This window comes from Pelodiscus sinensis, chromosome 18, assembly GCF_049634645.1.
Source record: "Pelodiscus sinensis isolate JC-2024 chromosome 18, ASM4963464v1, whole genome shotgun sequence".
NCBI lineage: Eukaryota > Metazoa > Chordata > Testudines > Trionychidae > Pelodiscus > Pelodiscus sinensis.
The window spans coordinates 23,724,533-23,751,052 of record NC_134728.1 but is presented as its reverse complement, the minus strand read 5'-3'; the positions used below and the strand labels follow the sequence as shown (position 1 = coordinate 23,751,052).

The following is a 26,520-nucleotide window of genomic DNA, read 5'->3' as shown; positions in this document are numbered from 1 at the left end:
AGGAGATGTGTGTTGGGGGTGGGGAGGAACTGGCCCCCGGGAAGCAGGGTTGGGGGCATCAAGGCTGTCCCACAAAGATGGGGGGAAGCAGGTGGCAATCCTACCCTTCCTTGCACCCTCCCTCCTAGCCATATTCCCTACCCCCAATCTGCTCCTGCTCTGCCTCCTGGAGTGCCCATGCAGTGCCGGGTCCCCCAAGCCGTGGCCCAGGCTGGGCAGAGGATGCAGCCGGATGAAACACTGAAAATTTATTCATTTTTCATTCTTTATGTGTTTTTATTTTTGGGCTGCAAAAAAAAAAAAAAAAGTACTGAAAAATAAACAGGTTCCAACCAAAATAAAAAGTTTGGGAAACCCTGATTTAGCCAGCTTTCTATCCATCTTACAGTCCATTTATCCAATCCACAGTAGGCTCTTAATATATTTAAAAGGCTGAAGTGCAGCAGGGGGGGGGCCCAGCAGAAGCCAGGACAGAGCTGATTGCCAGCTCAGGGTCCCCCCTATTGAGCTTTTGATTTTAAAATGTATTAAGAGTAGGGATGTTAAATATCAGTGCATTGAATAGTCGATTAACCTCATGAATTCTTATTGATTATTCTATATTCCCCAGGGTTGGGGCTGGCAGACAGTGCATGCCATCCCCACTCCCAAGGAGCCCCCTGCCTCTTCATGCTGTTGCCTCTGATTCAGAGGCAGCAGCGCGGGGTGTCAGGTGGGAGCTGGTCCATGAGGGGAGCCTTTTTTTTTTTTTTAAACTAACACCAGACCCCCTCATGGACCAGCTGCCTGCCACTTCACACTGCTGTCCAGGGTGGGAGCTGAGCCCCCAGATCCAGCACAAGCTGGAACTGAGCCAGGCTGACTGCCCACCTGGTTCCTAATACAATTTAAATGCAAAGCTGCAGCATGGGTAGGTCTGAGACCCAGGCCACTGGTGGCCAGCTAGCTAAAAAAATTACTGTTGGCAGTGGGGAGAGGGGGAGGAGAGAAGAAATGCATGTAGTCTATAGTTAACCAGTTAATCGACTACACTATTACATCCCTAATTAAAAGCCCACAGGCTCTTATTACATTTAAAGGGCTGGTGCGCAGCCGGGGGGACCCAGCCAAGCTAGGAATCAGCCGGCTCAGCTCGCATGGATCCCCTCCGCTGCGCTCCTGATTTTTAAATGTATTAAGGGCCAGTAGGCTCTTCATCGGTTTAAAAAGCAGAGTCGCAGCATCTGGGACTGGGTGTGAGTCAGGAATCAGCAGATTCCTGGCTCATGCCTGGTTCCCTGCTACTCCACTGTGGAGAGGGTGCTGGGAGGAAACCTTCTTTTAAGGTGGCTCCCCCCAGCACCGGCACCAGCTCCTGCTCCCTGCCCTTGCTGCCTCTGTTAAAGGCAGCAAGTGGGGAGGGATAGGGGGCAGGAAGCGACCAGTCAACTAGTCTCTTACATCCCTACTGGCTGGCTCTGTCCCAGCTCACACCGGGTCCCGGCAGCTACCCCCCTTCAGCTCTGCATTAAAAGTATACTTTTTAGTGATTGATGAGGATAAATCTCCTCTTCTTAACTCCTGATTATATTCAAAGAGGTGCTCATTTGAACCAGGTTTCCTCCAAACCATCATGTTTTAAATACAATAATAGAATAAATTAATTATTAGTCTGGACCACCACGCCAGTTTAAAAGGCAAGCGAAAAGGAACTCCTACTCCTCCGTGCATTACATCATTAAGATGTAGTCTTTCCTTTCCATACTTTCAGCTAAATCTCTCCATCCAGGTCGACATCTTATATCTCTACTACTATTGCAACCACTTCCTTTCCAATTTCTGCATCAATGCAATTTTGCTCCACTTATACTCATCAAAACAATCAATGCCAAAGTAGTTTTCCTGGTTTGTTACTTCACCTGGATCACTCACACCTCTTAGCTCCTGCCCACTGGCTCTCCCTGCTGAAACACAAGCTACCCATCTTCACTTAAAGTCCTCATGGCCTAGTCCCATCCTACCTATCATGTTGTACACTAACAATGTAGAGACCCCCAACCCCAGCCTTTTCCACCAATGCCAACCTTCACTACTTTTATAAAAAAAACAAAAAAACAAAAAAAAAAAAAACAAGCACTATACTTTTTAGAAGTAAATTCTCTTTAATAAAATATTCACATTGACTGACTGGAACCATATCAAAGAGAACCTAGTAACTTCAGACACCATGTCTTCTGCATGCTGTCAGGCAGCATCGGCACGAATGGCAACCCCTTAAAAACAAGAAGTAAGGCACGTAGGCCATAATTTAAAAACAAAACAATAACCTATTAACTGAATTCAAAGTTAGTAAACCCAATCTGGGGTTTAACTGGTAACTTATAATTATTTTGTAGGCATTGTCCTGGGAAGTTAGAGCAACACTAAGAGAATCTACAATACATAGCATAGTGAAAGCACATAAAACTAATATCTCCCACTGGCAGACCAGCTTACTGAAAGCTATTACTCACTTGAATTAAAACATCCTTACCTGCTATACGTGAGATTATTACAATAAGCATCTTAACTTTCCATTACATTTACCTGTCTTCCTTCTGCTAACATTTCGTCACAATATAGCCTCATTGTATTTTTTGACCACACACATTCATCTGCTTTGTTTTCTCCTCTTCAACCTTTGCATTAGGGATGTAAAATCCCATTTAACTGGCCAATCGATTAAATAATATGTTTAACCAGTTAACCAACTAAAGAGGGATGAGCCAGGACAGCCGCTCCAGCACTAGAGAGGCCCCCCCCCCCGCCAGCCACTGGGCTGGAACCCCATTCCATCCCTGTTGCAGGCAGGGGCTGCTTCACTCTGGCTAGAGTAGCCCCTGCCTACAGCCCCGTCACAGGCAGGGGCTGCATTGACCAGGACACCAGAGTACCCCACAGGCATGGTCTGTGCTGGAGCAGCTCCATTAAGAGTGAGACTTACCAGTTAAACCTTCACAACCCCACATGTAAGTCACGGTACGAAAGTGTAACTATACAATCACTAAAAATAAGGGGGTCTTACTCTTCATGGTCCCCTCTTCTTCCTCCTCTTCGGTGTTTATTACCATTGTACCCAACTGAGATTCCAGGGTTCCATCGTGCTCTATCATAGTATTGGCTCCATCGCTCATTGTACTGGCAGCTCTTATAGTACCAGTCTCATCTCCACTTGCTCGTACCATGGTACCTGAATCTGTATCGTCTTCCTCCTGTAGGAAGATGCAAGAAGTACATTTATTGAGCAGAATAATATTATTTAAACAGTGGCTCCATTCAAGGGGAATTGGTATAAAATTTCCAATCGTTTTTTGGTATCAGAGTCTTATAAAAATATTAGTAATATTAGTCAGCAAAATGTAACAAATTATGCCTTTTTTCCTCTCCTTCCTATCCCCATTATAGGGTTGCCAACTTGTCATGGAGTCCAGTCCAGGAAACTACCCACAAATGGGCAATGCAATATCTTCTCCATTCCTTTTCCTCTAGATTTATTTGTTAGAAATATGCTGGGATGACAGCTTTGCAGACTGAAGTCTTCCACTTAACCACAGAACACAGCCAGCTGGCATCTCAGCCCTGACCCAGTAGCCCAGGTGTAGAGAACGTCAGGCCCAGGGGCCAGATGTGGCCCCTGGCTTGCCTGAATCCAGCCTCCGAGGCTCAGCATTGGAGAGTCCACACTGGCACTCCAGACACCCACCTGCAGGGTTGGAGCGCACAAAAAAATCTACTAGGCTGGGCCTGCCAAGGCTCTGGTGTGAGAGGGGAATGTGGCCAGTGTTTTTCTCCTCCTTAGTAAGGGACTTCTCACTTTTGCGCAGCACCTGGCTGGTTTTTCTGTAGTCAGCAGCCCTCAACCCAAAAAAGGTTCCCCACACCTGTGGTAGGCTATCACTAGAAGTAATTAGGATAATTGAACTAGAACCCCATTTTCAAGTGATCTAGAAATCACTGAACAATTATTAGATGGCAGCAGTATTCAGTCTGTAGTATGTATGAGCATACTAAAGATCAAAAGGGATAATGTCTTTAGGAGCTAGGATTTAAATTGTATTGTCAATAGCAATAAATTCTGAATGAATTAAAATGAAATGAATTTGTAAGACTTATAAGAAATTGTACATTAAAATCAAACCCTGTCTTTTGCTTCCAAAATATTTGCATCCCTTTGTTGCTATACTAACATTATGACAGACACTGCAATCCTATGCAGTGTTGTCTTTGGGAGGACATATTGTACAATGTTTATGAGTGGGTCATGTATCATCGTGGGCCAGGGACAGGACAGTACACTACACCAGAGGGGGAGAGGGTCGCAGAGCTTCATCAGGAACTAAAAATAGCAGCGAGTGATTAAGGGGAAATTACTCAGACTGTAAACAGCACTAAAGAGGGTCCACTTCTGGGAAGACTTGCACATATTAGTTCAAAGTGGGTATTACAGAGGCCAACACACAAAGAAAGGGCTTGTTATAAAAATAGTTCATTTAAACTGATTCTTGGCCCTCTCTCTGATCCAGCAAATTGAGATGACCTTCTAAAGCAGGGCTACTCAACATGTGGCCCGCAGCCCATCTGTTTGTGGCCCAAGGTGCAGTTTGGGTTTACGCAGGGCTCAACATGCAGCCCTTGGGTGGGAGCCAAAACAAAAAAGCAGTCAACATAATGGTCGTCTGTTAATACATGTTTTAGTAGTTATATTCCTGGAATCTCATTGCTCATAAAAGTGCTGTCATATGGGTGGCAATCAGGTAAATATTGCATTTTATTATTATCAGCAGAACTGACTTAAATGGGGCCTGTGTTTTGTATAGTCTTGCCTAATCTTTGTATTCATGCTGTCAATGTGACAGAAGCTATTTGCATATATGTGCAGCTATATATGCAACCACACTTAAGTTGCGGCCCTCGGCATGTGCTGTGACTATCATAGTGGCCCCCAGGGCATCCAAAGTTGAATAGCCCTGCTCTAAAGCAAAGGGGATCCCAACCATTGAGGAAAGTCTAGAAACATGTAAAGCTCTGCTAGGACAGAAAGACTAATGGGTGACCTCTGGTAAGCTTTGAGCATGCATATAGAAACGTCTATGTTTTCCCTGTAATGCTTTTACCTTAAGAATAAAGGTGGATGCTTAAAAAGAGCTGTGTGGTAACTTGTAATTGCTAGCAATATGCTGTTCATATAGCTCTTCGAAAGAAAGCAATGTGCAGGCTCTGGCCTTATGGCAGGTTGGCTCGCTAGGCATATCACAGTATTAGGTCAGGAGCACTACAACCTTAAAGCCACTGGTCAGAAGGGAGCAGGACAAGGAAAAATTGCCTCAATCTATAACTCCTCCTCAACAATAAGAGCTAGGACCACCAAATTTGGTATGCAGCTTCCTTTTCTCCGAATTTAAAGCAAGATGAGGGTTTGGTTGTGCCAGGAAATAGGAAGTGCCTGGAATAGGATTGTTTTCTGTAACAAGGAAAGGGAGGTAGCTGATCAGATGGACAGTGATACTACAGAATGACCACTAGGGGCAGCGAATGAGAAGACAAAGATAGGGATGTTAAATATCGGTTAACTGAATAGTCGATTAAGCTCATGGATTCTTATTGGTTACTCGACTGTTTTGTAGCCCTCTAGCCCCCTGCCACTCCGCGCTGCTGCCTCTTGTACCAGCCAGAAGCTGGTCCACGAGGGAAGCCAGTTTAAAAAGCCAGCTCCTCTCACAGACTGGCTGCCTGTTGCTCCATGCTGCTACCTCTGATACAGCTCCACCAAGCCTTACCAGGCCACCCAGGGCATGAGTCTGCTGGCCGGCCTGTGTGTGCCTGCCCCCTTTCTCCACCTCTCCATGCCGGGACCAGCCAGCATGGCCCCTCACCCCAGGGAGTGCCAATAAGACTGGCCCGCATAGCCTCCAGACCAACGTAGGAAGAACAGCCAGGGCCAGCCTGTGCAGCTCCTCATGGTCTGGCCCTCAGGAAGATGCTGGTGAGCAGGCTCCCTGCCCCAAGCCAGCCCTAGGGAGAAGCCAGAAACGTATTTGAAGTCTTCTACAAATTTATTACATATCTTTACTAGCCCAGCAAAAAGCTTTAATTGTGCTGTGATAGGCGGTATCTCTAACCATTCAGTAGAGCATAAGGCAGGTAGCTCAATGTCTCACCTGATTATAAAGGAGGTGGGGATGGGCTGATAAAGAGCAGCTCTAGGATATGAGTTGAGAAGTCCTAAGCTAGAAAACCCAGAACAATCAAAGTTGGGATCAATGTCTGGGCAGAAGACTATGTAGTGTTACTGTTCAATTTTGTGTTAAATCAGCCAGTGAGGTCCTAAACCAGAGTTTCTCAACCTTTTTTTATAAAGTATCCCCTTTAAAAAAAAATTAAAATTATAAGTACCCCCAATACCTACAGTTTTCAGATGCACACAATTTTTTTCTACCATTGCAACACATTTGTTTAAACAACTTAATTGTAGCCAAGCGGGTGATGACATTTTTGGGTGTAAAAAGTACAAAAATAATAAGCTCTGTCAAACTTACAACAAAAATTCCATTTTCTCCAATTTTCAGTTGTGTTGATATACCCCCCAGACTTTTCTCGAGTAACCTTGAGGGTACTTGTACCACTGGCTGAGAAACACGGTCCTAGACTATAGGGGTCCTAAGTGTTACAGTAATATAAACAACAATCATAGAACTGGAAGGAAACTCAAGAGGTCATCAAATCCAGGCTCTTGCACTCATTGCAGGACCAAGCACCATCTAAACTATCACTGAAAGGTGTTTCACTAACCTGCTCTTAAAAATCTCCAGCGTTGGATATTCCACAACCTCCCTAAGCAATTCATTCCAGTGCTTAACCAAGATGACATTCAGGAACTTTTTCCTCATGTTCCAACCTAAACCTCACTTTTTACAATAATAAAAGGGAGTAATTTTTGACTCTACCAAATATGCGGACTATTTTAGAGAAGAAGCTTAGGAAAGGCACCTATTTTCTCACATGTCAGCACCAATATTTTAATGTTATTTTGTCCATTAAACACTCACTGAGTTTTCTTCATCATCTTGATCCAATTCACGCTGTTGTGCTTCCTGACGTTTCAGTTTAACATCCATTGCCTCATTAATCAAGTCCCGCAGGATTGATGCTCCTTTGGCACTTTTAACAAATGGATGCTTAACAAAAAAAAAGTAAATATATTTTAGAAGCAGCAAATGTAGACAAAGACAAAGCAGTAAAATACTGTTATCCGGAGCTATGCCTATCCCTGCTGAATTAATTGGTGTACACAAAGAGAAAACTTTATTATAAACTTTTACTTCATGATTTGTCCTTTTAGTGACCGAAAATGATACACCTGTACTGAGTCACACAAAAAGGGCATTTCTACATGACTTTGCATTCATAAAGGTTTTCTGAACCATCATATCTAGAAATGAAGTAAATTTATAACACCTAAGATAACACCGTGTCTATCACTTTCCAATAATAGGCCAACAGCCTGCCTTAGTTATGGCCTTCCGTTTCTGACATTCTAATGACTAATTGAAAAGCCAGACTATCAATACCTTGACAATGCTTCAGAAACCAAGATGAACTTCTATCATGGAAAGAAATAGGTACTTGAGGAAAGAACATGGTACAAAGGGCAGATAATATCTATCAGCTCAAAGACAGCAAATGGAAGATTAGTTATTAAAACTCAAAGAGTGCTTTAGAAATTGAATAGCTCTGCTTGTATTACTTTAATAGTAGCAACTACAGGCAAATGGGGATAGCTAGGAAACTGAGGATTTTAACATTAACAACCAGATATGGCTCTTTCTTAAGCATAGGGTCAAGTTAAGGGGTAAACTGTATGTCTTAACAGTTAAGTGTTAGGATTTTTCTCCTGAAATCCTGAAACACTGAGTATGGGAACAGAAAGCAGGAGGAGATGGTTTAATTTCCAGAGAAGAAACAGAAAGTTTTAAAACCTTACATATTTGATCTTACACCGTACAAGTTGCAGAGGGCAAGCACAGAGGGAAACCAACATCCCAAATACTCATTTTCTGCACTATGATTTGTCTAGTTAAGAATCCCTTCTGAGAGCACCCTGGGTAACAAATACCAGACCTGTAGAAGCTGTGTGGCAGTGGCTCTTTGGTCAGGACTTTTCACAAGACACTGTTTTACAAAGTCTGTAAAGTAGTCTGACCAGAGTTCCGGCTTCCGGAATGTTGGAGGAGGATTTGTAGGAATCATGAAAATTGCCTGATAATAAAAATAAAATAAAAAAGATTATTATAGTATTCCTTGATTTTGGAAATCTTTAGGATAAAAACACAGAATAGACAAACATTTGATCAAAGCATAGACGCAGACATTTAAAAAGTTATTGATGTATCAAGACCTTCTGTGGCCTCAAGTGTTTATGCTATGTATATTCCCCTCCAAACAGAACAAGAGATTTATACACCACACTGAAAAGGCATTCCTCGTATGACAAAGCCACTATTCTGTTGATAATGACATTCTAAAAGTCCTCTATTAAAAAGGAAGGAGAGAAACAGTTACATAACCCAGGATAGCCACTGCATGGTCATATTCCACCACTCAAGAGGTAGAATTCCCGAAAGAGCTTTGCCTCTGAAAAATCCCTTACCCAAGAATAACATGGTGGAAATCTATGGAGTAGCAAAATGGTAGGAATTAGCAATGATCTTGGAGAACCTGGTTCCTTCAGAACATCTTCCTACAAGAACTGATCCTGAACAAACACACTGGTGTACTCCAGTTTGGAGTACAAATTAGAGTGGCAAGAACTGGAAACAATATGACAAAGTGGAAGCTGAAGAATGACCCCAAAGATGAATGTGGAGTCTAAACAAAAAAAACTGGAATGCTGATTGATAGCAATATGCTATCTTGCCTAGTTCCTTGGGAGCACAAGTCATAACATCAGATCTTGGCTGAGATTTTGAACCAATGAGCTATGATTACTACCATGGAAAACTGTCTTTGCTGGTGGCTGTGACAAAAAGATTTACTTTGAATGCAACTCACAAGACTTCCCATTTCTGCTCATGTATATTCTGAACAAACCTGGGAATCACACATATCTTGACACAAGAGAATCAAATTGGCAAATTTTCCTTTAAAGATTTTTTTCCATTTTACTAAATATTAAAAAGCACAGGTTAAAAAAGAACTTGCTCATTCTTCCCTAGGTTAAATAGCTAGACAGATGAATAAGCATCTTATAAGACATTAACTGCCAATGGAGGCTGCCTGCATTCTGCAAGAGTTATATTTGAAAAGGCCTCAGCTCTTACCCTCATTGGATGAATATCTGCATATGGTGGTTTTCCTTCTGCCATTTCTATTGCAGTGATTCCCAGTGACCAGATATCTGCTACACAGTTATACCCTATTTCTTGGATCACCTCTGGAGCCATCCAAAATGGGGTTCCTATAACGGTGTTCCGTTTTGCCATGGTATCCTAAAATTGAAGGAGAGAGGGGAAGGGAAGGGGGGCAGAAGAAACATGTGTCAGCTACTGCCAGTCCCCGACTTATGAACGCATCGACTTACCACCAACCACACTTGCAACCCAACCTCCCATTAACCCCATTACAGCCGGTCCCCCACTTACGAATGCACCATCCGCACTTATGAACAGCGCAGCTATAGGTAAAAGCATGTATTTCCAACTTACGAACAAACTGAATTACAACCAGGTGTTGGAACATAATCCGTTCATAAGTTGGGGACTGGCTGTATTTGTTAATAAATAACACTATCAGTGAAGGTTACACACAAAAGTTAGACTCAGTAAGACTGAAATATGGAATTTTGCACATCAGGATTGAGATGCATTGGCAGAAACGTGTGAGGAGGACACAGTAAAAAGAGTAGGTACTAATGTGCTACCACACAACCAACTATTTTGGTCTTTAGTTCTGTGAATAGGAAAGCCAGAGTGTCAGCCTGATTGTCCCTCTTCTGGGCCCCATGGCAATGCATGTGCATTACATTCATGTAGCTGCTGAAGAATTGAATTTAGCATAAACCCTTCAGTAAGTTTTTTACTTGTAACTCTAGGCTGAATGAGAAATTTCTATACACGCAACTGAAGTAACAATTTTACTCACTGTAAGTTGGCCTGCTACCCCAAAATCTGCAAGTTTAGCATGTCCTTCTGTATTTAGTAATATATTTCCAGCTTTGATATCTCTGTGTATTTTCCTCATAAAATGTAGATATTCCAGTCCTTTGAGAGTTGATTGTACTATTGTAGCTATTTCCTCTTCTGTCAACTAAAGAAAAAAGCAGATAGATAGGCATAAGATGGCAAAGACAGACATTTTCTTGAACTACAAAACAAGATTCCCATGCCAACTAGCAGAAAATGTGATGCATTTTTCAGTTACCAAGACAATATTTTTTTAAACACAGTACAACTGGTTTGCTTGGTCTCACTTCATATATATTGCGTATTTTGTGTGCATGCCCTTTCTTACAGGTAACTTGCTATAACACAACCAACGTAAGAAGTATACAAGGTCAACTATAAAAAAACTGAACTCCTGAAAATCAGGATTATATTTCAGGCACACAGACATTTTAATCAGAAAACTTACTCAAACTGCAATTACATTACAGTAATTCCTCATTTAACACTATAGATATGTTTCAGAAAATGATCATGTTAAGTGAAAACTTGTTATGCGGGGTCAATTTTCCCATTGAAAATAATGGAAAAGGTGGGGGTTGCGTTTCAAGCAGCGGTGTCTGTTGGGACTGGGACATAAGGTTGTGGGAGAAAGAAGACTGGGTTACAAGCAGGGAGGGGAGGTGTTTGGCTCTGGGGAAGGGAAGGAAAGGAGAGAGGAGGGGGATTGGGTTGGGAGTATGTCCCTGTTGGGGAATGGCATGGTGAGCGGCAAACCCTCTGCCACTTTGCAGGGAGGCGGGGGAAGCCCCGCGCAGCCGCCAGCAACAGGCTGGCTGGGGAAGTCATGTTATTCCGGGGACGGTCATGTAATTAAAAAAACGTTCCCTAAAAAAAAATCGTGCTATCACAAAAACGTGTTAAGCGGGCATGTGTTAAATGAAGAATTACTGTATCTTGAAACATCCAGTTAGCTACATACTTAAACATCCTGGTTTTCAGGAGCGCTGAGCACTTGCAGCTCACAGGACAGTTATTGAGAGCTCTGGATGCTCTGAAAAAAGAAAAATCAGGCCAAAGAACTACACATAGACTACTATAAAGTTACTTAGTATATTATGCAATATTTATACTGGATATTTCAATCCTGACATTGCATAAATATGGATGACAAGGGAGAAAGGACATACTGTTTTATTTCGTAATCGAATTATATCAGATACAGATCCAGCTCCACAGTACTCCATAACTATCCACAGGTCCGTGTTCTTAAAATAGCTGCCATAATACTTGACAACATGGGGACTACAGAAAATTAGAGAAAGAGAGTAAGATACGATTGACTGACAGCAATTGCATAAATAGGAGCACAATACAAAGCACAACCGAAAAAAGATGCTAAGAATTCGGGGTCATACCTGAGATCCCAGGCTTAAGGCTGAATATATTACAAGGTTAAGAGTTTACAGGAAATGCTCATATCCTTCATTTCAGTATTTCCTCTTAAATACTGTAACAGCCATTACTCCCAGTTCTGCAATTTAGTTCTGTGACATGATATATTTTACTAATATAATAAGAATTAGGTCTTCACAGTACAGTTAGTCAGTTTATCTTATCTATAGTTGCTGCCTGGCTGCCCAAAGAAGCAATAACCTACGCTCTATTAATGTATCAAATAGCAAGAATGACCCTTTGTCCTTTGGAAAGAAGCCAAAGGCTTTAAAAAAATGGGAGTCATAAATGGACCAAAAATAAACTCTTTGCTCAAGGAATGACCCTCTCTCATGTAAGAATTTAAATTGGAATATCTGAAGAGTTAGTCACCATGAAGGAGTCTCCCTGAATGTTTGTGCAAAGAACAGAGCTCTTCCAAGATTCACTATGCCTGCTGCTAACAAGCATTGAGCAGCTGAGCAAAAATGGAAGGTCCCATTTTAGGCCTTTGTCTCACTCTTTTAAAAACCAGGTATTTTAATCTGTCCACCCAGGAGAGATTGAAATGCTGCCCAGCTGATTAGCACAGTACCCTCAGCACCCAGACCCAGAAGTTTGTACTGGTGGTGCACATCCACACATGCCTCAGTACACATAAAATACATTCCGCACACGGATAGAAAAAATTAGAGGGAACATTACATGTGGCCCCTATGCATAGAGGCAATTAGGGAGGGTTCACTTGCTGCCTCCAGCACCAGCTCATACCCCACCCCCCATCCTGCACCTCCTTCCATACTCAAACTCCCCCATGGAGCCCACACCCTAACTCCCTCCCAGAGCCTGCACCCCACCCCACCCCAAGTCCTGCCCAGTTTCATGCCTCCCAAACAACCTCATTCCCAGCTCCACCCCAGAGCCCACACTCCCAGCTAGAGCCCAAACCCCTTCTAAACTCCAAGCCACTGTGTCAGCCCAGTGAAAGTGAGGTAGGGTGTAAGCAACGGCAAGAATGGTGTGGGAGTGAGCGTCAGCAGGGCCTCAGAGAAGAGGCAGGGCAGGAGTGTTCAGTTTTGTGTGATTAGAAAGTTGGAAATCCTAATTATAAATCATTGGGTCCATGTTTTAGTACTGCAAATCTCATTCATTTTAAGTTTTTTTGCTTACTTACAGTTTAAGAAAATTGTTCTTCAGACCAGAGGTTTAATACTAGAATAAGAAAGGACTTAGAAATAGTATGTAGCTTTTAAATATTTATCCATGGGAAACACTTTTACGGCAGGAGGCCAGATGCATATATGATCTCTTCAAAGGTTTTCTGCTCAGACAGTTTTTCCAAAGGGAAGGATTGAAATCAGTGAGATAACACAGGGCCTGACTTTCAAAATACAACCACTCCACTTGTGTAAGAGTAATTTTGGCTGTGCTCTGAAATATACTAATATCTCTAAGTGCTGGCTCTGAAAATGAGAATTCTGTCACTTTTTCAGATAGCACACTGCTCTGTGCACATGTGAAGTGAAACACATAAGTGGAACTCAGGTGGAGGCATGTAATCGTGTATACATCACCTACTCTCTCTCCCCTTTCAGTTTTCTGAGTGGCACTTGCTGTAAACAAATGTATAATCTATTAAACTAGACTGGAGAGAGAATATTTAAAAAAAAAACACAATGTAAATCGTGTTCTTTGATAACTGTTGATTAGGCCACTTCAGACAGTACAATGGATGGTCTCACTTCTGAAAAGTGTTTAATACCACACCAGTGTTTCCTAGATTCAATTGCTAAGAAAAATATTGCATGTGATTTGCTTAAGGAGTTGCAGATGGGATTCATTACATTCATTTACCTGTCACATTGCTGCATTATGGATATTTCCTTTATGATCTCTTGCAGGTCAGACTCAACAGGAACCTGTTTAATTGCAACAACTTGACCTGTTTCTTTATGAATAGCTTTGAATACACTGCCATAGGATCTGTAACAATCAAAATGTGAAATACTGAATACAAGCAATACGACACGTTAAAAAATGGCACACTTTCTGGTTTATACTTAGAGGTGCATCATACTCTAGAAAAAAAAGGAGCATTCTTTAATGACCTCTCTTGCCAAGAATATCTTAATAGGTGATTTTTGAACACCATGTACAATATGGACACCATAAAAAAGGCGTATTAGCAAAACTTCAGTTGATCCACAGGTTCCTGCTGCTATGGTAACAATGAAAAAGAAAAGTAAAGATACTCATCACCACATTCCCTATAAACTTAAAAGTATCTTTTTACCAAAACTTCTGCTAACTCATTTCTCTAAATTATTTTCAATATACAACAAAAACTTTGTTATCCAGCATGTTGGGAGAATAGGAAGTGCTAGTTAGTTAAATATTCTGGTTAATTAAGAATTCAGAGTATGGGAGGGGCTCTGGGCTAAGGCTGGAGTACGGGGTGTGGGATGCGCTCTGGACTACAGTGCAGGCGCCAGGGTGGAGCCAGAAATGAGGGTTCACGGTGCAAAGGGGGACCTGGGTGGGGGCAAGGAGTGAGGGCTGTAGCTGGGGGTGCAGCCATGGATGAAGGCTTTGGGATGCAGTAGGGGGCTCCAGGACAGGGCTAAGGGGTTCAGAGTGCAGGGGGAGAGAGGTGTGCAGGGTGCTAAGGAGGGGTTTTGGAATGCTGAGCAGCGCATACCTCGGACAGCTCCCTGCAAGCTACAACCTGCCCCAGCTGCTCTTCCGGGAAAGTGCTGGCAGGCCCACTGCTTCCACTCACAGGTGCTGATCCTGCAGCTCCCAATGGGATCTGCGGAGCCAGCATTCGGGGCAGGATGGGATCAGCGCACAGAACACCCTGGCCAATCCTCTGCCTAGAAGCAGAAGGAACATGTCGCCGCTTCCAGTGACCCACGTGAAGCCAGGAAGGAGCCTGCTCAGCCCCCACCAGACTATACTGACAACCCAATGAAGTTCAGAGTGCAGTTCATAGAGCTTTTCAGTTGGCACAGGGTTGGATAACAGCTTTTACTGTACATTGAACTGAGGTATATTAAAACTAGAGATGTAAAAATGCAGTTTAAATGTAACTTAGTAACTACTAAAAGTCATAGCAGTTACACATGCTTCAGGCTCTGCAGTAGAATGCCCAATCAAGCTTTATACTGCATAGCCTGTAATAATACCTCCTTCCTGGGAATAGGGCTGGCAAGGGATGCTGCCCACCTGGTCCCAGGGAGACTTTGCTGTGGGCTCTGCAGCCTGTTCTCAGGAACAAGCATGTAATCTGAAGCAGGAGAGGGATGGCTGGGCCTGCCATGTACAGAGGCTGCTCCAGCCCCTACTGGTTAACTGGAACTGGTAAGCTCTACCTTTTAAGGGTGAGGCTTACTGGTTAACCAGTTAACCTTTTACATCCCTAGTAAAACTGGTTTGTATATCATGCCATATATTTATACCATCGTATTAGAGCAACATGACTATACAATTGTCATGTTTGTTCCCTCATCTTTTCCCCAGTGAGGGAAATGTGCAGTAGTATGTCTTATAGGCAGCTGTTGCTATATGGTTTTGCTAGAGAAGGCTAGGCGGAAAAAAACAAACTTTGAACTTGAAATGGAAGATTGGTGAAGTTTATGATGGTCCTTAATATCTGAGACAGTTCATTTCAGTGTCTAAGACCAATTTCATATTTTGTATGCTTAAAATTGTATCTTCATCCATTTGCAAATAAGGTGCAACAACAGTTACCTGTAATGCATGCAGAATAACTCTTTAAAAAATGAATGGAAGTCATAGAAAAACTTGCAGGAAACAGAACTAAATTAAGCTGTTGCTTATCTCCATTTAATTAATGAAAAATCATATTAGTGTCCAGATTCTCTCAGAGTGAGATATAACACTGCAATAGATTCAAGGAGGCAGGAAAATAGGATAATGTGTTAGGGGCACTGTTCCTAGAAAAATGAAATGCAGCAAGGATTCCCATAAGCCATGGTTTTGACTAGGGATGTAAGCGACTAGTCGACTATCCAATAAGCAAATGCTTATCAGATAATCGACTAGTGATTCAACTAGTCGCTTCCCACCACTTGCTGCCTCTGTCAGAGACAGGCAGCAAGATGGGGGAGGGCTGGATCCGATGCTGGGGGAGCCGGTTTAAAAGCCGGTTCCCCTCAGCACTGTCTGCATGAGAAGGGGCAGGGGCACAGCAGGGAACTGGCGGCGCTTCTGCCTTTGAAATACAGCAAGAGCAGGACTCTTGCTACATTTCAGAAGCAGAAGTGCTGCAGGGAGCCTGGGGCGAGCTGGGGACTCATACAGTCTCCTGCTGGTCCCACACACCCTGCTTTTGAAATGTACAAGAGCTGCCCAGCTCTTGTACATTTCAAAAGGAAAACACTGCCCAGAGCACAGGGCCAGTGGGGGACTGTTTGAGTCCCCCACTGGCCGTGGTCCTCACGGTGCTTCTGCCTTTGCCATGTAGCAAGAACCAGCAGGGCTCTTGCTACATTTGAAAGGCAGAGGCGCCCTTATCAGCTAATCAAATAGACAATGCAAATTACCTCAACTATTCGATTAATCTAAATTCAACATCCTTATTTCTGACCCTAATATAGAAAAATCTTCAGGTCTTGGTGGAAATGTAGCCTAAAAAGTCTCTGCATTTCACATCTGAGTTTTCATTAGCATCTAGTAAACACTGTTTAAGCTATTTAGAGATGAACAAAATTGAAAGACAAAAGAAAATAAGAAGTGCTGGCCCATACACTGCAATATTGTGTTTTTCTATAAAAATCAAAGTATTTGGATAATTAAATCAATTATTGCTTCAAAGAAAAAGATCTGTATAAAAATTTATTTTGAGACAGAATGGCTTAGGACATGTCAATTTTAATTTCTTATAAAACTGTAAATGAATACAAAAAAATATAAAAAATTATCTTACCGGAGGCTTTCCATTTATCATCTTCAATTTTTCCACCAGCACTGTAGTGTCTACTACAGCTATTCCTAAACCTTGTCTTAAACACATTTGTCTGTATCTACTAATACCCCAAATATATTCCAGCTATCCTGATGAAGAAAAGCTTTTCCAGCAGACGTTTGTAGATTGTCAGAAGCTCAGAATTCAACACTGAGTTCAGTTATTGCAGTTTCAAAATTTCACACAGCACTTAACTGTTTAACTAGATGCCAGTTAGGAAAACAATGTACAGTCCATTCCTTTTGCTAACAATTCCTACGTGTAATTGTTTATGTGCACAAACGTAGTGTTAAGTTTCTTGGGTACATCTTCAAACAGACTAGTAGTTTAGAGAAGCTGTCTGTCTCACCTGGATTTGTTCAACATATCTTTATATATATATATATATATATATATATATACACACACACACACACACACACTGGCCCAATAGAAGATAAAAAAAGAAGAGCCTGAACATCAAAATTCAAACAAACCTCAATTTCTATGTTTCTTCTAATTAGCATCTTAACTAATACTCTACTGAAATTCCAACAAGAGGTTCTAAGATGAAAAGGAGAAGGTTTTAAATTTCAGTTTTCAGCAATTTTTTTCTCTCTCCTACACTTTGTGGAGAAATATGCTTCCCGCTCTTGCTATTGTAGTGTTACTTATTTTTTGCTTGCCTCTGTCTTTGTTTACAGTTAATCTTGGTTTCTTATATCTCAATAAGGAAGTGATGTGTTCAAGCTTATAGCCTGTGCATTAAAAACCAGGAAAACAAAGGGGTTACTATGTGTAATGCTCAACAATTGAAATGGTCATTTTTATTTTCAATAGTTTAATTCTTCTGTTATTTATTTTGTGTTTTATATTTTAATATTTGAGGTAGCAACAACATTTAGACAATTTACAACAGATTATGTTTTCTGATTCCCAATATTTTCCACTGGGAATGGTGATTCTGTCTACTCTGATTCAAAAATAGATCACTGCTAATAAGTATACTTAAAGTGCAGCTCCAAAGCCAACAGTCTTGTTCACTGAAAAGAGATCAGATCTGCCCGGGGCTTCCTGGAATCAGCCGCTGATGTGTTTCAGAAGCGGCTGACTTGGGGACCCCTGGGGCAGAGCAGCTGGGGTCCTGCCGGGTTGGTCCCGCAGATCCGTCCTTTGGCGCTGCGGGACCAACCCGGCAGCACTTCAACTGCTCTGCTCCAGGCGTCCCCAAGAGCAGCTGGGGTGCTGCCGGGTTGGTCCCACAGCCCCGAGGGGCAGCGCTACGAGCCCAACCCGGCAGCATCCCAGCTGCTCTGCTCCCAGCTTCCCCAATTCAGCTGCTGGTCAGTTTCAGCAGCAGCTGAATGGGGGAAGCCTGTCCGGCTGCCCCAGCACTTCCGGGTTCCTGATGGTGCCGGACCATCAGGAGTCCCGGAGCATTGGATGCCGGACTAATGGAGTTTTACTGTAGCTTATTTTTCATATCTATACTGTACAGCATAATTGTTAATAGTTACTATTAATAGTAGGTGCTACTTCTTTCCTCATTTCTTCTCTACTTAACCCTGATGAGCAAGGTGTTTCCTACTCAAACAGTGGGGTCACTGCTACACCCCAAAAGAGGTGCTTTTCATCAACTACTACTGGTACCTAAATGCTATTTTGACCCTAAATAGATCCACAAGGGTAGACTCTTGTTCTAACGAGGAAGTCTTTTAACTCAATTCCAAAACAAAACATTTTTCCTTAATTTAACAAATGAATTAATGAAAAAGTTCATATTAGGGTTCTATACTCTATAAAGAAACATTGCATTTAAGCAAGAAAAATGTACATTTTATTTCCTCACCATTTTTAATGTTCTCCAATTCAGAACTTGTGTATACACTACTCAGATCTTAAACACAGGTGTATTCAAATGCCAAGAACTAGATTCATCAGCCCCCCCCCCCCAAATTTATCTTATATATATATATATATATATATATAAAAAAAAAGTCTTCACAAATAGTCAGCCATTACATGCATACATTCTTGAACAGGTTTATATTCTTTACTCACCCTTCTCCCAGCTTCTCCAGTACATCAAATACTTCTTCTGGTTGTTTGGTCAAACTATCTTCATCTAGTTTCTTTAGCTGCCTAAAAATATAGGGATGTAGGAATGAAGAAGTTTAAGATCCTGTAATTTGTTTATTTTTGAGAACAGAACTGTATGTAAAACTGACAATTTGAAAAAATATAACAATATAAAATTTAGTCTGCTTGAGGAGTAAATTAAGAGGTTAGATATTGCATGAAGATGATTGCATTTATCCCAATCAGAACATCTAGTTGTGCTATTTCTTACTATAAGTACTACAAAAGGTCTGAATCTTACGGGGACAGGTTTTATCAAGAACAGAGATCTACATTTCCTTTCAATGGCAGGAAACAGTCAAATGCCTGAGGTGTCAAAATATATCCGGGATCGTTTCTACACTACTTGAACACCAAGATTTATTAAACAAATCTCCAACAAGCTCAAAGTAGAATTTAGAAAAGAGTTTGTATCAAGAGCCCATACAGTCAAATATTTTATCCAAGTTATTTTCATGCCTTTTTGTCATTGCTCTTTGTGATGCACAAAAGGCATGTCAATGGGAAGGGTTTTTTCCTTGCTTATTTTTTAAAACTAGAAATTCAAATCATGTACATCTGGGAAGATTATGAATGACTGGAGAACTGGGAGGATTTAAAAAAAAAAATCAATGGACCTGAACAGACTTAAAAAAAAAAAATCACTTTCTTTTTTTGGTTAGATTGATAACGTTTCCTTGGTGGTGTATATTTTTTAAATTTATCACAAAGCATCACAAGCAGCAAGAAAACCATAAAGCTGATCTTTGCAGTTTACCTTATCATAAGCTACATACAACCACTAAGATGTTCCAATCGGTCCTTAAGGACATAAGCTCCAAAACTCAATCCTTTACATTGTACTAAGTGACATCTAATAGCCACAAGGAAATGTTTTTGATTCAAATGGAGGCAATACACATGACAGTTGTGGTCCCAAAAGACAAGCATGATCATACAATTTTGATTCCCACACTTCAGCCATGTTAAGGACGAAGCACATGTGTATGCTTATACTGTAACTTACACAAATATCGGATGGCTTCTATTAGCTGTGGTTATTAAACATCAGGAGAGCAAATATAGATTTTGTATTTGTGATACTAAACTGGCTCAACAGCCACTATCAAAAAATGAGCATTGATAAAGTTTTTGAAAACAAGGAATAGAAGCCACTCTGGGTTCATTTTCTGTTATGTTTATATACAAAAGCAACACAGCAGAAGCAGTATGCACATGGGTTACATACAATGGCTTCCTGAAATGAAGAAAATATTACAAGCAAGCAGACTCAGGAAATGGCGAAATACTGAAAGTAGTCACTAGCTTCTTCATAAAGATAAGCACGAAACCAACAAAATGTTACTTGTTTAAAAGAGGGGGGAAATTACTAGATTGGCACTATATAAGTCACCATTTCTAAGCAGTGTGAATTGTGGAAATCTAAAGGAAACATATTATACTAGAAGTGTCTGGTATGAGCCTCAGCCACTAAACATCAAGATAGAAATTGAGTAGGCTTCTACTGAACTTGTGTAGTGTTTAGATTTTTCTAAAATTCTATTTCCACTGACACCACCAGAATACTCAGACCCTGAATAAATTCAGAAATTCAACATTACTCAATTAATGATGAGTGATCCAAATCATTAAGGACATCTTGTATTTTCATAGTGTACATTTTTAGAGAGAAACTACAAAACCTCCATCACTGTATGGACATGAGCACTCCAATCTGGATCAAGCATAGTTAAATGGTTGCATTAACAGTTATATAATAAATGCACACATTTCTACTAGTAGAAATGCTACTCCACCATTTAAAAAAAAACAACTGTTATTTATGTCAGAGAACAAAAGCAGCTGCCTCCTTGTTTCATCCTTCAAATATAGTTAGAAGCAGCTGCAAGCTACCGATAGTATTTTGACAAACTGAAACTTCATTCGATAGCAGATATTTTAGGGGCATTTCAGCAATCTCGGGTTGCTCAAGTACAGCCTGCAATGAAATGATAGGAAGGTAACAGCTTTATTCAAAGATTTAACTGAAATCCCAAGATATAACTGGTCTTCACACCCAACAGACATTACTGTACCTGACACAAATAAGATAAAGAACACTGAGGGACATATGGAACAGCATACAAGGTTCTGTTCATGGCTGTTAAGAATAAATATCTTGTCATGCTAATTAGCTTGCACTAAAACTAAACACTTTGGTCATTAAATATGTCAGAAGAGCAAGGAATAAATATAATTTTACTTTTTGCCAAATACAACCATTTACCGACGTATAAATTATTAAGAGGAAGAGACATTAGGAATTAAATATCTAATTCATTATTGACTAATTATGCCCGATTTCTGGGAAAAAAAAAAAACACCACAAAAAAAACTGCTACCAATTTAAAAAACAATCTGACAGCACACTTGACGTCTCTTAGTACAAAAGCTTCTTTCTGAGTGAAGAACATATGCCTCCATGTTTCAATAGAAAAGGTTTGGGTCATTTATTTTTCCATAGTTTGATAGGGTTTCTTTAAGGGGTGGAGGCCTACTTATGCTTAAGCTGTTTTCACAAACTCTTCTCTGCAAACCTGATCCCACTATTGAACTAATCTAGAGGCAAAACACAAAAACAAGTTAATGTTTTAATATTTCAGTTTTCCTCTTCCTGGGAATCTCTTTAAAGCAATGTGATACTCCTTGTCCATTCAAAGTGTTGCCAATGGTTGTGTTCTTATACAGCTAGTCTTCATCCCTCACTGAAAAATTCTAAGTGTATTTGGACCCAGCAAATCTGGCGTAAAAGATAATCCTGTGTTCTAACAGAAAGTTACCACAACAATCACCCACAACAGTCACCACACAGCCTGAGAGAAAGCTGTTTTTAAAAGGGCCTAGCTACACAGCAGTGTTATTTCGGAATAACTGACATTATTCTGAAATAATATAGTCTGTGTCTACACTACAAGCAGCTATTTGCACAATGTCAAAATAATGTCAAGCTGGGGGACTTCTTACTCTGACTTCTGTAACCTTCATTTTACGAGGAGGAAGGCAAGTCGAAGGAAGAGTGCTTTTTCACAGACTTCCTGCTGCGTAGACAGCGCCAAAAGCCGAAATAAGCATTTCAACTTCAGCTACGCAATTGACGTAGCTCAAGTTGCATAGCTTATTTCAGCTTTAGCCCTGCTGTGTAGATGTGCCCTAAGTGCTTATTCATTAGGAAGCCAAATTTCCCAAGTGTCAGATAAGATTTGGCAGTTATGAAAGATATGAGAGAGTGAGTGAGTATATAACAAAATGCTCCAGGTACTCCCTTAAAGAGACTAGGGATGTTGGGGAGCATGTAATTCGGTAACCGTGTAGCTGACAAAAATTTTTGTTGGTTACACAATTAAGACTCTTGTGTCTCTGCATTTAAAGGATTTTGAGAGCTGGCATGCAGTCAGGCTGGCTTAGTCCTGGCTTGCATCAGGTCCCAGCAGCTACCCCCACTGCAGCTGTGCATTTAAAGTATCTCCCAAAATACTTGAACTGCTGAGCTGCAGCCGAGATAGCTGCTGGGACTCGGCGCAAGCCACGACTGAGCCAGCCTGACTGGGTGCCAGATCTCAAAATCCTTTAAATGCAGACACACAGAGGTGGGGGGGGGGGGGAGAATTGTGTGTAGCTGATAGCATTAACCGATAAGCATCCACATATCGGTTATTCATGTTCTACAGCCCTAAAGAGATGAGAGTCTCTAAGGGTGCATCTATACTACACCCTTAGCTCGAAATAAGATACACAATTTGCACTACGCAAATTGTGTAACTTATTTCAATTCTTTTTCGAAATAACACACTATTTTGAAACATCCCTTATCCCTCATGCAACGAGGTTTACAGGGATGCCAAAATAGCACATCTGCTATATTTTGCAATAGCAAACATGTTCAAAAGATGCAGGGTAGCTATTTCGGGATACCTCTGGTATTCTGAAATAGCCTTGCAGTGTAGACATACCCTAAGTCATTAGCACTTGACAGACTTGATGTATAAAGGCCCAGAAATATTCTGTTTCAGGATGCACAGAAACAGACTGAAATGTACTTGGAACTAACCAACAGAACAGACATAGCCATATTTCACTGTGTAGCACACAATTTATCACCAAGGGGAAGTCCCCTGTCTTGTTTCCTTCAATTAAATAATTTAGCAACTCCAATCACCATACTCTCCTAATTTCAGGTTTTTTGCTTTTGCATGGAACATCAGACAGACAAACAGTATCCCAGCCAGTGAAGTCTTTCCTACTGTATTACAGTAAAGAGGTACAATAAGTTTATTCCAGTTTTTCTTTGCTTTATTATATACTGTAGTCAGCTTTTATTAATTGTTTCTCAATATCTTGTATATCAGAGATATTTTGATTTGTTATCTTATAACTACAGACAGTCCCCGGGTTACATGGATCCGACTTACATCGGATCCCTACTTACAAACGGGGTGAGGCAACCCCGCACTAGCTGCTTCTCCCTAGCAGACCAGGGAGACACGAAGCTAGTGCCCCCCCCCCCCAGCAGACCAGGGAGACACGGAGCGGCTTTTCTTAGCAGACACCTCAGCTTGAGAATAAAGGACTGAGGGAAGTGAGGTGTGGGAGAATAAAACTGAGCTCTGGAGAAATGTTTGGCTAGAGTTTCCCCTACAATATGTACCAGTTCCGACTTACATACAAATTCAACTTAAGAACAAACCTACAGTCCCTATCTTGTACGTAACCCGGGGACTGCCTGTACAGTAAAAATATTCTTAAAAGGTGTTATAGAACATTTCTTTGGGCCTCCCATTGTATTTTCAGTTGTCTAGACCATAAATGCCGCAAGACAAGCCTTCTGAATCTTCTTTCATCCTGAACATAGTCATAATTTTAACATTCATCTTTGATGGTCATAAAATAAGTGCCGTATATAGAAGAATAATTGCTGAAAGGCATATGGCTTTTTTCCCCTAAGATTACAAATAATATATTATCAGATCTCCAGTCTGCTAGGGATGGTGTCCTTAACCTCTGTTTGCCAGAAGCTGGGAATGGACAATGGGATCCGTTACTTGAGGATTACCTGTTCTGTTCATTCCCTCAGTAGAACTGGCATTGGCCCATCAGAAGTCAAGATACTGGGCTAGATGAACCTTTGGTCTCACCCAGTATATCCATTCTTATGTTTTGCTTACTATATTTACATTAAGTAGCATGCAATTACTCTAGGTTGCATCTTTCCTGTGTAATATTTAACCTACTGAAAAGTCTTGAAGTATCTCACAGCTTCAACCTATTCTTAGATTTCTATGACTTATGGTTTCACTAAGGTTCCTAAAACAATGCTGTTACTAGCCTTAGCAAATTGATGGAACCCATGTTTACTGTTAAATGTATCTAATCACTCTTTAAGAAAAGGATAATTTGGAGGGTATTTTATTAAAACACAATGGCACTGAAGATTGGAAATTGTGACGCCAACATTTTAGTAGACATCAGTAGTGCTGGTCTTTGGCCCAACAAAACTCAACCATAATTGTTCATTTTTAAACCACATATAGCCTACTTGAAAAAAATAGGCACCTCTTCCCCCAGGTATGTAATGAACAAACTCCTACACCTTGCTCTGGATGCTGCAAGTTTTACCTTAGAAGAAAAGATTAGAATTTGCTACTCCAAAATTTGCATATGCTTATCAGCAGGGCTCACCAGCCGCGCTCTCTGTCGATCAGCGCATGCGCAGATCGCCCAAACCCGGCTCTTCCAGGTTGTAATCTACTCGCCATGGGCAAGTAGATTGCATTATTTGTCGAGCCCTGCTTATCAGGTAGTCAAATAGTGACTAGAGTAGTTGCTTCCTCCCATCTGTTGCCTCTATCAAAGAGAGTTAGCAAGGGGGGGAAAGCAGGGGCCGGTGCTGGAAGGAGCTGGCTCATGATTCCTGGCTCATGCCCAGTCTCTGATGCTGCACCTCTCCTTTTTAAATGTAGTAAGAGCCACCAGGTTCAGCTGATTCCTGGCTCATGCCCAGTCCCCTGGCTATACTTCTTCTGCCTTTTAAATTTATTAAGAACCGCCCCCTTTATTGACTAATCGAGTAGTCAATAGAAATTACACCAACTACTTGATTAGCTGACTGAACACAATTTAATATCCCTAATGTATGCAAAGTGTATTGCTCTGCCATGTATTTAATAACCTCAGCCCTTTATCATTTATCCATGTAATTATTACATGTGGGCTTTCTACACATTACATTTATTTCCGTTCAGTTGTTTTTTTAATCCCTTCTCGATGAATTTCTAACACTCCCACTGCAGTAGAGTCATGCACCAATACTAGTGAAGCTGTAGTGACACATGCTGAGTAGATTTTTAGCCTGTGGAGAAGAGTCCTGTGATGCTTGTTGCTATGTCACCCATCCCACGGGTCCCTGCTCTCCCTGAGAAAAGCTGGGATGAGTCACCTATGAATATTGCCTGATTTTTAGAGGATTTAACCTTTCAGTGGGAAGATTTTTGTATTTACATTGCCCACACCCACCCTCCCCTGACCACCAGATGGACCCACCTCCCCTCCCCGTCTCCCAGATCGACCCACCTCTCTCATCACCAGCCTGCCCTAGACCAATCCCCCTCACCCCCAGATCGACCCACCTCTCTCATCTCCAGCCTGCCCTAGACCAATCCCCCTCGCCCCCAGATCGACCCACCTCTCTGATCTCCCCCAGCCTTCCGCAGACGGACCCACCACTCTGCCCAGCCCCGGGACTGACCCACTTTTCCCATCCCCCCCCCACCATCCGCCAGAGCTACCCCCCCCCTCATCTCCAGGCTCTCCCAGACCGACCCACTCCCTCCTCATCCCCCAGATCGACCCACCTCCCTCATGCCCTCCAGCCTCTCCCTACCCAGGCCAGGTCCCGACACCCCAAGCCCCGGCCCCTCACCGGCGCGGGTTGCGCAGCTGCACGGTCTCCATGGCACCCTAGCGAAGCAGGGGAGGGCACGCACTCATTCCTCCATGACTCCAGCCGCTCACTCCCGGCGCTTTTCCAACGGCGCTTCCGCTTCACTTCCGCCTCCTCTCCATACGCCGGAAACAAGGGGCGGGCTCCCAGTCAAATGGGCTCATAGAAGCTGCTGCGCCGCCCACCTCCCCGGGGCGTGGTCCTTCCACTGGCTCCGCCCCTCCTCACTCAGAAGGGGCGGGCAGTTCCCTCGCGCGTTGGCTCAACGTCACCTCCTAAGGCAGGGTGTGTGCTGAGGGGTGAAGCAGCGATTTCCCAGCAGCCTCACCGCTTCCACCTATTTTTGCATACATTTAAATATTCCGAGCAAATAAATATCTCCCTGATTGCACTAAGCAGTGATTTTGAAGCCCACAACCCAGGCGCCAAAGCCCCTTGGTCTTTGCCCTAGAAACTACTCTCATCCTTTGGGACTCTGCTCTGGGAGTTGGAAGCAGCCCAGCAGCTTCCTGGACCTCTGCTTTCCTACTCAGTCAACCCTCTCCTGAGTGTGCTCCAAGCCTCCAACCTGTTATGGTTAATGTGGGGCAGAGGACAACAGCCTGCCCAAAGCAAATGGCCCTCAACCAGTTGGGAGGGGGCCATAAAACTCATGTAAAATTTGAGGACATCACATGAAAAAAAAGGAAGACAGGAAATATGGTTAAAGGTTAAAAACCAGGACACTGGAAGAGCAGCCTGAGCAAAGAACTCTTAACAGCACCTACTTCTCCTTACAGGTGTCTAAGGAGTCAGTGGGTGCAGCCCACAGGAACCTCTGCTTGCAGGTA

At 42.1% G+C, this 26,520-nt stretch overlaps 1 protein-coding gene across 2 annotated transcripts in view; it reads right to left on the bottom strand.

Moving 5' to 3' along the window:
* The window catches only part of STK4 (serine/threonine kinase 4), a 99,556-nt gene extending 73,716 nt beyond the window's left edge, over positions 1–25,840 (bottom strand). Inside the window, exons 1-9 of one of the 2 annotated variants that reach the window (XM_075901275.1) lie at positions 25,670–25,840; positions 18,637–18,717; positions 13,464–13,592; positions 11,366–11,480; positions 10,156–10,320; positions 9,336–9,503; positions 8,137–8,274; positions 7,065–7,193; positions 3,044–3,230 (exon numbers count right to left, since the gene is read on the bottom strand). In XM_075901275.1, the coding sequence (XP_075757390.1) occupies positions 3,044–3,230; positions 7,065–7,193; positions 8,137–8,274; positions 9,336–9,503; positions 10,156–10,320; positions 11,366–11,480; positions 13,464–13,592; positions 18,637–18,717; positions 25,670–25,701 (1,144 nt within the window). In that variant the 5' untranslated portion in view covers positions 25,702–25,840. The remainder of the gene's footprint in view (positions 1–3,043; positions 3,231–7,064; positions 7,194–8,136; positions 8,275–9,335; positions 9,504–10,155; positions 10,321–11,365; positions 11,481–13,463; positions 13,593–18,636; positions 18,718–25,669) is intronic. The other variant, XM_006132258.4, reaches the window with a different exon arrangement.
* Between the last annotated feature and the right edge of the window lie 680 nt (positions 25,841–26,520).